Genomic DNA, 12151 nt, shown 5'->3' with positions numbered 1-12151 from the left:
GATCAGAATACAGTGAACAATAATTGAAAGAAACAATATGCTCATTAGCCTTTCATTAACTTTCATTTAATTAACTTTTGTGAAGATGTGTGTCATAGCTAGTTATAGAGAACCAGCAGCAAGCACATTCCATTCTGTACCCAAATGATGATTGCAGCATTCTTGTGGGCAAGAGGAACTGGACTTTACATATACATTTGCACTCAATGACATATTTGAACTCAGACTGAGTCCCTTCAGATGCCTTATCTCTGTAAAAGTCATCTCTCAATATTTCTGTCTCTGTCCTACAGGTTTCTCTAGCACTTACTCCTTTCTTTGGAGAACTACATGCCAATATGAGTTTTAATTGGTGGAAGAGTGAGATACTATTGAATAAATAGCAGGAGTCAGAAGTCTACAGTAAAAGTATCATAGTTTCCCTTAATGTCCCTTGCTTTTGAGCTGTACAATTAGAGTTGAACCAATGTATAAGCATCAAATAACTCATTCTTTACCTTCCACTATACTGGACTTGGCAAGATATCCTGAAGAGGATTTCAGAGCGCCACTGAAGACAAAGAAACTGGCACCAGTGACTAAAATAGAAAGAGAAACAGTTTAGTGATGGCAGATCCTAAGATGAAGGGGTTGAGAACAATTAAAAAAAAAAAATCTGATAGTCATGAACAACAATTACAGAGAAAATAAATAAAATACCAATTCTGCATACAATAATATACAAGCAACCAATAATTCAGATGCTTATAATAGCTCTGGGAATGACATTTAAAGATACATTCCTCTATGCTGTTTTGCTCTTCCTCCAAACAAATGTCAAAGAATCAGGCCTCCCCCGGCGCAGGGGCTTGAGCGCCGCACTATGAAGCTGTCCGCAGCTTCTGCAGCGTGGGTACGATCACAGTCGGCCAGGGAGCAAACCACATGGCACAGCAGGCCTCTCCTGCCGCGCCCGCTGCTCCTCTCAGCAGTGTCTTTGGTCCGTCTACCTGTTCTGCTCCCCACTCTGTCTCTGGTGAATTCTCTCACCCTCCCGTGCCTCCAACTGTACCCCAGTTCTTGTATAAACAAATCTTTTAAAAAATGTCAAAGAATCTTGAAAGCAAAGGATTCTTCCTTGTCAAAGTTTTATTGGAACAGAGCCATGTCCATTCATTTACATACCATCTTTGGCTATTTTTGAAGTATGACGCCTAAGTTTAGTAGCGGGCAACAAAGACCGCAGGAATGTTGAGTCTAAAATACTTGCAAACTAACAATTCACAGGAAAAGTTTGCTGATCCTTGATCTAATTCATTGGTTTCCAATTTTTTTTTTTTAATCAAAGGTATTTGTTTTCCTTTTTTGATCAAAGGTAATTTGAAGATGGGGATATGACTGCCATCTATTCTACTTACCAAATGGTGTTAAAACAAAAATAACTATTTAAAAGACAGCCACCTGCTACCATTATCTCTTCATAAAAGAAAGGATATTTAATTATATTTAGGTTTATGACAACTTCATAACACCATCTTTATTTTTCAACAGTCTTACTCCAAATCCTACCCATTGACATCCTACAATATCTCTAATATGAGATCACGCAGTCTTTGCCAGAGACTCCTAATTGCAAAGAGCCCACAGTATTTCAAGGCAGCCTATTTCTTAGATAACTTGCAGCTTACAGAGTGTGTTAAGTTGAGCCTGAATCTAGATCCCTGTACTTTTTAGCCACTGATGGTGGTTCTGACCTTTTGTAGTTAAAGAGAATCAGCTGAATCTTATTTCAACAGAACAGACAACTTAAAACAGAGATAGCTATTCCAAAACTTACTCAAATATTCCAGATACGATTTGACTAAGAGGGAACATTAACTTATCACTTACCTTTTTAGACATTCCATCAGAATATACATGTTAAATATTTTTTCTTCCTTTGCTGATTTAAAATATATACTGAAGACAGAAACATGCAATATGTGTACTAGAAAAGTGTTTCATAAAGTATACCAAAGAAAGCTAGTTTGAGGGGCCTCCCTGTTGGCGCAAGGGGTTAAGACGTAACCTAGAAAGCTGTCCGCAGACACTGTAGCACGAGTTCGATCCCCAGCCAGGGAGATACTTATATGGCGCAGCAGACCTCTCCTGACTCGCCTGCTGCTCCCCTCGGCAGTGTATTTCAGTCCGTCTGCCTGTTCTGTTCCCCACTGTGTCTATGGTGAATCCTCTCACCCCCCACACCTCTGGCCTGTACTACAGCTCTTGCATGCATAAATAAATCTTTAAAAAAAAAAAAAAAAAAGCTAGGTTGAGGAGATACTCTGAGGGAAGGAAAAAAAAAGATTCATGGTCAAATAAATTTAGAAAAAGCTAGGTACTATCCTCCACTAGGAAAACAACATTGTGTATTGACTGGTTAAAGGCTCTGGGAAGTCCTGTAGTGAAGAAAACTGTTTAAAATTGTTTAATCCAAGATTTTAAACAAGATTTTTATTTACTTATGTGAATATTTTTTAAATCCATTGAAACTGATAGACACTTAGGAAATATCTAAGGCATTGCTTCTTAAATTGTAATGTGTATTTATATATCACACAGGGATCTTGTTAAAATGCAAAATCTGCTTTAGCAGACCCAGTGTGTAGATTGCTCATTTCCAACAATCTCCTGAATGATGACACCACATTCTAAGTACCACTGAACCTAATCCTGTGAACCTAATAAGAAACATTCTTTGGATATGGCCATTCAACAAGCCCCAAATGTTCCTAAGCATACTTTCACTATAGGACCCAGTTACAGACCTACTTTGGCCCTTTCTATACCCTAAGGCAGTGTTTTCAAAATGTTCCCCTCAATTAACAGAGATCTGGGGAGTCCACACAAACCTGGAGGATTATGCGGATTAAAAGATTAATCAAAGTGTGGCTACCTATATTTTGAGGCTGAGATATCCAACACTCCAAGTCCAGGACAGCCTTCCACGCTCATGTCTCAACCAACTCAAACACTCACCTTTTCTGGGCTGATTGTGAATACTGATAGCCTGGGTCTGATAGTTTCCGTCATCATTCTGAACACATACAAGATGGGAGTCTGCCTTCTCATTGAAGCAGGCCCCTCCTGCCAGCACATGCTCATTGGACTTGTTCATGGCCTTCATCATCTGCAATCAAAGAACAGGGTCAACATACTTATTCTGACAAGAATGGACTTTTACTTATTTTTGGTATGACATGGCACAACTCCTTCACTTTCTCAAATTATTATCATTAAAGCGAGAAAGGGGCTACTAAACAATAAAAACAAAGTGAAAAATCAGTCACCATTAGCAAAAAAAAAAAAAAAAAACCAAAAAACAAAGCATAATAATAGTAATAACCAGATTCAAAAATTCCCTGCAGTTTATAGGTGATTTGTATTATAACCTAATAAGCACATGACACATTTCACATTATTTTTCTGTCTTTATTGTTGTACTGAACTCAAATCGCTAAAATTAGTTTATCTAACTGCAGTAGTTTCTCCTATGCACTGATTCTCTGAGAATATAGTTATTCTGAGATTCTGTGCAAAAGTATGTTCCACCCACAGAATTTTGAAGGATTTGCACTGAATCTATAGATGACTTCGCACAGTATTGACTTCTTAACCAATACTGTATTCCAATCCATGAACATGAGATGTATTGCCATTTACTTAGGTCTTCTTTTATTTCTTGCAGCAATGCTTTGCAGTTTTTAGGGTACAAGTCTTTCACTCCATTGATAAGATTTATTCCTTGGTATTAATCAATAGAATTCTACCATCACCTTCTGGCTTTACTTTGTTATGTTTATAATTCTTGAAAAGTAAATATTTTAACATATTATTATATCATCAAAGGCATCCAAAAAGCATTTGAATATTCCTCTCACAGTGATATTTATTAATTTTACTAATCCAAACCAGTTCTATCAGAATTTTTCAAAGATTACTTTTACATAATTTTTTGCAAACAGGATAAAACAGCTGGAAGATTACCACATAGAGAAGTCAAATGACAGACTAATTTAGATTCTCATTTGCAATTTACATTTGTATCACATGAAAGAAACTGATATAATCACAGAAATTTTAGACTGTTATATCCATCATTTCTTTCAAATCATTAGGCTACAGTCGTTTCTAATTCTCTCTACACTAAGCAGATTAAGAGACATGCTGAATAAATTAGTCTCTAAGGAAATCATTTCCCTGGATGTCAATTTCAAGTCCAGAAAAAATAAACTTCGTATTTCTTCAATATTTTATGAACAAAGCCCCAGGAGTAGCCTGCCCAGAAGTGGGGTAGGAAGACAAAAAAAAAGAGAACGAACAGATTTCAGATTTTTATTCTTTTAAAATTGTGCTCATTTACACTAAGGAGAGTTTCCCAGATACCTGAAGGGCCTTATCAACCATCAAATAAATATATTTGTTATATGATGATACAAAAAACATGCAACTTTCCATTTTAGCTATTTCTCTATCAACTCAAATTCTGTAATATCTCATATCTATCCCTATCTTTCCCATAGTACAGCCTAATTGCATCTTTTGTCACTATATACAGTAACCTTGTAACTGGTTTTTCTACAGTCTTTATCAGTTCTAATTCATAGCATACAATGTTTTCATATTTACCAATGCATAGCTACAATCATGTCACATCTTTTCCATCTTCTCTGCCATTTGCCTTTCATTCAAAATCACAAGTTTCCCAGGTTCTAGCCCCAAGCAGTTTTCCCAGCTTGCTTCCTTCCTACTGTAACCTTACATGCAGGACTATGTCCTGTTGCACTACCATTTCCCATCTCTGAGTTTGTGCATATGCTATTTGCTAGCCCCCCTCCCCTTTTAATATTTATTTATTTATACAAGCACTGAGTGCCGTCAGAAGCGTGGGAGGGTAAGAGAATTCACCAGAGCCAGAGCGGGGAGCAGAGCAGGCAGAAGGACCCAAGTACACTGCTGAGGGGAGCAGCGGGCGGCAGGAGAGGACTGCGCGCCATGTGGGACCCTCCTCCAGTGGCCGTGGAGCAGCCGGGGATCGAACCAGCGCTGCAGAGGCTGCTGGCAGCTTTGCAACCCAGCGCTCAACCGCTGCGCCACCGGGGAGGACCCCCCCTTTTCTTCTCCCATATCCGAGCAGCTGAATAAGGTGTGCCAACAAATCAAGACTTAGTAAAAACACCAATTCCTGCATGTAACTAACCTTCTTTAATCCCCACTGAGATACCCAATGTGACCTCTCCCTGCTTTGAACTTCCATTTACATCTTTTGTTTATATGGTATCATCCACATTCAGCTTTGGATTATGATTAAAAACAAGGACTCAAATTAGATGGTCTGTATTTCAGTCCTGGTTTAATAGCTAGCTTTTACTGTGAACAAGTTACTTGATTCTCTGTATCCCAGTTTCTCCCTCTCTAAAATGGGATCAGAAAAATAAATATTTCATACAGTTATGAGAGTTAAGCAAACTAGAACAGCACCAAGCACATAAACATTGGTTAAATGATAAATAAAAATGTGTATGCTTATCTCCTACAACCTGCTTATGAAATCATAAAGCGACCTTAAAATCAGCAAATAATTCACCTGGGAAATAAAGGAATTCAGACCCTTCCTAAGAGCTCACAAATTAGTTACAATGACAAAGTGAAAAATGGTGGCTAACAGCCATGAGTTAGGCACTGAGTAAAATGCTACATGGAGTTTTGGAAAAACACACTTTAACATATCAAGTGAAACAGCATAGAAGCTTTACCTCCCTGTATCTCTTCTACTCCCCCCACTGGCATTTAACCATACATGAAAATCCTAAGAGCCAATTAACATAAGGTAGTTTTAGGAATGACTATACTGGAGGAATGGATGAGGAGTTATAAAACCCAATCTCTCTCTGAATTAACACAAAATGCCTTTCAATCTCCTTTCTAAGATTTCCTTTCTCATGTTTTTTAAAAAAGGAGCATTTAGCCTTTTCACTTGAACTGGAAAGGACCTAGAGATGAAAAGTTTAAGCAGGACACTGAGGAACAGCTACGATTTGTATATACTGTGTTAGGCCCTGTGTTAGCAGGGTCTTGTTGTGGTATTCAGTAAACGTTTGTTGAACATATCCACTAGTAAACCATATAAATAGGTACAGAATGGGTTTGTCTTAATCATGGAGTTATAGTTAATGTCAGTATATAAAAATTTTTTGGTGCACTTACATTTCACTGTCACATATATTAAGCTAATATAGTTAGTTATACAGTAAGTTTTAACAATATAATTCTATGAACATTTACAAATGATTGACAATGATTTTGGCAGCAATAAGGGAAATCTATGAAAGCAAACCACTGCACCAGAGATACAATGATGAAAGAAAGACATATTGTGTGCTCTCAAGGGGCTCAAAATTCAATGGGAGAGGACCAGGAATTATAAATACACATATATGTTACATGAATAAAGAGATGATTTTAATTAGCTTAGACCAAGACTGGTCCAAGAATTGAAAGGTGGTTGAGTTTGGAAAGTAGAGCCAGAAGAATTTCCTGATAGATTAGACAAGGGATATGAAAGAAAGAAGACTCAATAATGACTCCAAATTTTGAGCCTCGTAACTGGAAGGACAATACCATCATTAAGTTGGGGAAGCTACAAGAGCAGGTTTTCAGAGACGATCAGGAGGTCAGTTGAACTTGCTAAACTTGAGATACCTTTGCAAATAGACACATCAGATGGGAAGTAAGAAGCTTAAGACTACAAAACTGGAGAGATTGAGACTAGAGGAAGATTGGTATATAGACAGTATTTAAGGCCAGAGCATTGGAGATATCATAAAGGAAATGGAGAGAGATGAAACTTAAAGAGGACTAACGCCTTGTGTTTTCTAAAGTGAGTGAGAAACGGGGAGTCAGAAAGGGGGATATGCAGAGACAGACATTAAATTGTGGGAGATGAGAATAGAGTCCAGGGCTTCTTGTGGTACTTGAGATTAGATGAGATCTAGTAAGATTTGAACTGGTGGTCTCAAAGTCAACAGTGGCAGCAAGATTGTAAGCAGAATGTCCTGGAGCCACTGCTCACTCCAGTTGATGAGCATGATACAGAGGAAGGATAATCTCATTCCGGTATTCCACATTTAGCAGTGACCTCCTACCGCTGTCAGTGAATGGAGGGCAGCCAGGACTCCTTGGGGACCCTTTTATTTTAATTTATATCTAAGAATACATATCACCTTTACATATAATGACAAGAGTAGCTACATCAATACCAAGTCAACCTCCCCCCTTTGCACTATTCTCCAGAGCACTGTTCACCAGAGGATATTGTCACTTCTCAGCCTTTTGGCTAAGACTGGGTGTGAAAAAAGGAATATCAGCTCCTCCTACCCTAAGAAAAAGAGAAATGTATTCCTTGAAGGCCAGAAAATAAAACATTCTTCAAACAGATTTTAGGGCCATCTGTTCTTGCTAGTGCTACAATAAATCTTTGAAATCATGCTTTTGTAACTTCACATTTCTCTGAAGAATATGTGACTTTGAATTAAAATAAACCCAAACTCCTATTTTAGAGTGTTAGAGTGGGAAAGAATCTCAAGAGACTATTCAGCTATATAAAATGGGGAACCATACAGATGTACAATTTCAGGTTCTTGCATTATATCACAATCAACACAAACTTCTCTTACTCTTGTCTTTTTGGTTGAGTAAAAGGTTAACAAAACCTTGTTCCTTTTGGCTAAGATATTATTCTTCCAGAGACCTGATAGTTGGAAGTCCACTGCACTACTAGAAAAACATTTATTCTACATTTAAAATAATTAACATAATGTAGTTGTTCAGAGTGTACAATTTGATTAATCTTGACCTGAATATATACCCGTATCAAATTGCACTGGAAATCACTATTCTAGTCCATTGACCTAAACATATATTTACTCCAAAACAAATGCTGTCTTGATTAATACACCTTTAAAATAGCCATAACAGGGCCTCCCCGGTGGCGCAGCAGTTGAGCGCTGGGTTGCGAAGCTGCCCGCGGCCTCTGCAGCACCGGTTCGATCCCCGGCTGCTCCCCGGCCACCGGAGGAGGGTCCCACATGGCGCGCAGACCTCTCCTGCCGCCCGCTGCTCCCCTCAGCAGTGTACTTCGGTCCTTCTGCCTGCTCTGCTCCCCGCTCTGGCTCTGGTGAATTCTCTCACCCTCCCACGCTTCTGACTATACCCAGTGCTTGTATGAATAAATAAAATAAAATAAATCTTTAAAAAAAAAAAATAAAATAGTCATAACATAAGATAGTGGAAGTCTAAGAATTATGTTGTTTTAGGTTATTTTGGCACTTCTAGGTCCTTTGCATCTCCATATAAATTTCAGAATCAGCATCTCAATTTCCACCCAAAAAACCTGCTTAGTATTTTTTTTTTCCCTTTTCTTTTTCCCCTTAACACAGGGGCAATTTGGGTTTTTTTTTTTTTTTTTTTGCTTTTTTTTTTTTTTTAAGATTTATTTATTTATTTATACAAGCACTGGGTACAGTCAGAAGCACGGGAGGGTGAGAGAATTCACCAGAGCCAGAGTGGGGAGCAGAGAAGGCAGAGGGACTGAGGTACACTGCTGAGGGGAGCAGCGGGCAGCAGGAGAGGTCTGCGCGCCATGTGGGACCCTCCTCCGGTGGCCGGGGAGCAGCCAGGGATCGAACCGGTGCTGCAGATGCTGCGGGCAGCTTAGCAACCCAGCGCTCAACTGCTGCGCCACTGGGGAGGCCCCAATTTGGCTTTTTAAACTCTTACCACAGGTGTTGGAAAGGCAGAGGGAGTTCAGTTCTCAATTGTTTAGTCATATTCATTTGGGAGGGTTTTTTTTTTTTAAATATTGAATCTGAATTATTGCCCAAACCTCTACTATGTCCTTTTCACTTTTCCTTTTCCTTTAGAAATCTCCATTTTTATCCTTATTTTACAAAGAAGTGTAAAGTTAGATATATCCTAAATGTAGTGAGAATTATAAGAGGGTGTGTAAATGCTTATAGCAGGAAGAGTTATGTGAAACCCTGAGAAACACCATCCTGACTGGCAGGTAAAGAGAAGGGCAGGTGTGTATCAACTAGGAAATTGCTTGTACAAAGGCTATGAAGCAAAAGAGAACTTAGTTAAGGAAATGATATGAAAGACTCTGGATATAAATAAAGAAAAATAAGAGGAAACGTGAAATATTGTGGTGACTAAATAAAATAATGTCTAAGAAACTACTTTCCAACTATAAAATAAAGCAGAATTATTATACAGAACACAAGTCAGCTAAGACTGTAGAAGACAAAATTATGTTGCATCAAAACAATAACTGAATTAAGAGTCAATCTGCTAAATCAGATAAGAAAAATAAGCAATATATAGTTGATAAACTTTACTGGAAATGAAATGTAATAAATGACAAGAAATACAGGAACTGTTTTTGAACGAAGATGTTGAACATGCACAACCACAAACTTAGGAGGCAGACTGCAGATAATCACAGATGATATGAGTATTAGGGACAGCTACTGTCCTGAATGTCCTCAGTCAGCACTAAAATAACTGTGGGGGCCTCACAATTTTTACAGATACACTTGCATAAACAGATCCAATTCCCAAACACAAAAACACCACCTTGCAGACACCAAGGACAGCAAAGTATGTTATCTGCTCGGGGATGCTATCCGATCATCTTCTTCTGTGCCGTTAAGATCCCAGAAGGCAAGCCCAATGTACTTACTCGTCACAGAATATATTTAACAAATGTTTGTGAGAGAGATAATAGAACTTCAAGTATGAGAAATAAAATAGTTTTCAAAATATAGTTGAAGACTATGTGTGCACAAGTCATATAAAAATAATAATTCACTTTAAAGATTTGACTCCAGTCTACTATTTGATATTCTAAAACAGGACATCTAATAGCTCAAATCAGCTAATTGTAGCCCAGAAAAAATTAAGCATACATTCTAGCTACTATTTTCTACTGTCCTGAAAAGAAGTTAGCAAATGGGAAGGAAGGGTAGAGGTTTTCTTTACATAGGTCATTCTCACATAATAACACTGAGCCCTGAATTTGTAAGTCTAGGGAGACATTTAATTTTAAGTACACACCAAATACAAAATGTTTATTGAATGTAAAAGTGAGTAAATGGCTAAGATGGAGATAAAATGAAAGGAAGGAAAAGAAAAAAAGGGAGGAGGAAATTATTTTACACCAGAAATAGTGGAAGTAAAATGGGAGTTTCATCCTCCTTAATGAAACAAATTTTGACCATTTTTATATCAAACTAAGTTTTAAAATAAAATTTCTCTTTTAAACTCAATTATCTTTAAACATTTAAGAAATTTTTAAATTCAAGAAAGACATGGGAAATAAAAGTATTCTTTACATACTTCTGTTAATGCATATGTAGTATATACAATTTTATTTTAGTTGCAAAATATTAATTCACGATGCAATCATTTGCTTTTGAAACTTTACTTAAAAGTCACTTTGGGGGCCACCCTGGTGGTACAGGGGGCTAAGCACAGCACTATGAAGCTATCTGCAGCCTCTGCAGCACAAGTTCGATCCCCGGCCAGGCAGGTAGCTACCCACACGGTGCAGCAGACCTCTCCTGTCTCGCCCACTGCACCCCTCAGCAGTGGATTTCAGTCAATCTGCCTGTTCTGTTCTCTGTCTCTGGTGAATCCTCTCACCGCCCACACCTCTGGCCTGTACCCCAGTTCTTACATGCATAAATAAATACTCTTTAAAAATAAAAAAGTCACTTTGGGACATACCCAATATCTGTGCTTAGATATTAAAGGCAATCAAAAATATCATATACCTCAGAAGAGGAAAGAAATGATCCTACACTAATGTTGTAAATATAAACTTAATCAAAATGTAAAACTATCAGTAATTATTATAGCATCAAAAGGCCAAAAGCACAACCAATGTCTAAATAACAATTTCAAAATCTTACCTATCTGTAATGAAATTCCCCATCACTGATGTAAGTCATATAATATTGACTGATATCACCGCCAATCACAAAATAAAATGTATATGTACTTTGCCACCTTAATTCATGTATTCAAACATAAATATCATATATATGAAAAATAAGCCTTCAAGGTAAATCTTACCTCATTGTATCTGTTGCTGGGGATTTTGATGCTGGTTTTCCGGACTTCCATATCAACCACCAAACCTTGAACTACTGGCAACGTATATTGGTAATTTCTGAAGTCCTGCACAAAAGCAGATTGAAGTGGAACAAAGAATTCATCAGTGTCAGGATTTGATTTATAGAAATAAGATTAACACAAAATAAAAGAATATCAACATTGAAAGAGCGCATTTCGGGGCCTCCCTGGTGGCGCAGCGGTTGAGCGCTGGGTTGCGAAGCTGCCCGCGGCCTCTGCGGCGCCGGTTCGATCCCCGGCTGCTCCCCGGCCACCGGAGGAGGGTCCCACATGGCGCGCAGACTTCTCCTGCTGCCCGCTGCTCCCCTCAGCAGTGTACTTCGGTCCTTCTGCCTGCTCTGCTCCCCGCTCTGGCTCTGGTGAATTCTCTCACCCTCCCACGCTTCTGACTGTACCCAGTGCATGTATAAACAAACAAAATAAATAAATAAATAAAACAAAACATGCCTCTATAAAAAAAAAAAGAAAAGAAAGAGCGCATTTCTCTAAATAAGGACATAAATCTAACAAAAGTCCCACTATGTATATTCTAACTCTCCAATTAGACTGTAAACTCTTATGAGGAAGTGGACATAACAGCTTCATATACTACTTATAAACAATATTAAACAAGTATGTGAATATTCTGCTTTATCACCACTTAGCAGTCATTAATGGTCTCTTCTCTCAAAGGTAAACTCCAAGAGGGCTGAAATTCTCAGTTTTCTGTTCTTATTATATCCCAAATGCCTGGAACAGCTTAGGCACTCAATATAAATTTTTAGGGTAAAACACACATATGCATGCGCGAACACACACCCATAGGCACACAGGGGAGGGGCAGATTAATGCCAGTCACACGTGTACATTGTTATGAAGGGAGTCTACAATGTTGGAGAGTTGGCTAAAGACACTCCCTGAATTCTGTATAAAAAGTAGATAGTAATGGAGCAAGGATAGA

General features: G+C 38.2%; 1 protein-coding gene across 2 annotated transcripts in view; it reads right to left on the bottom strand.

The window, feature by feature from the left end:
- Window positions 1–12151, bottom strand: part of ZFYVE9 (zinc finger FYVE-type containing 9) — a 112572-nt gene that overhangs the window by 9820 nt on the left and 90601 nt on the right. For both annotated transcript variants that reach the window (XM_037498951.2, XM_037498952.2), the window contains 3 exons: window positions 11152–11256; window positions 2998–3148; window positions 498–578 (listed from right to left, as the gene is read on the bottom strand). In XM_037498951.2, coding sequence (XP_037354848.1) covers window positions 498–578; window positions 2998–3148; window positions 11152–11256 — 337 coding nt within the window. The remainder of the gene's footprint in view (window positions 1–497; window positions 579–2997; window positions 3149–11151; window positions 11257–12151) is intronic.

The sequence above is a fragment of the Talpa occidentalis genome, unplaced genomic scaffold (assembly GCF_014898055.3).
Source record: "Talpa occidentalis isolate TD23 unplaced genomic scaffold, MPIMG_talOcc4v2.1 talOcc4.9, whole genome shotgun sequence".
Taxonomy (NCBI): domain Eukaryota; kingdom Metazoa; phylum Chordata; class Mammalia; order Eulipotyphla; family Talpidae; genus Talpa; species Talpa occidentalis.
This window is presented reverse-complemented; position numbering and strand designations above follow the sequence as displayed.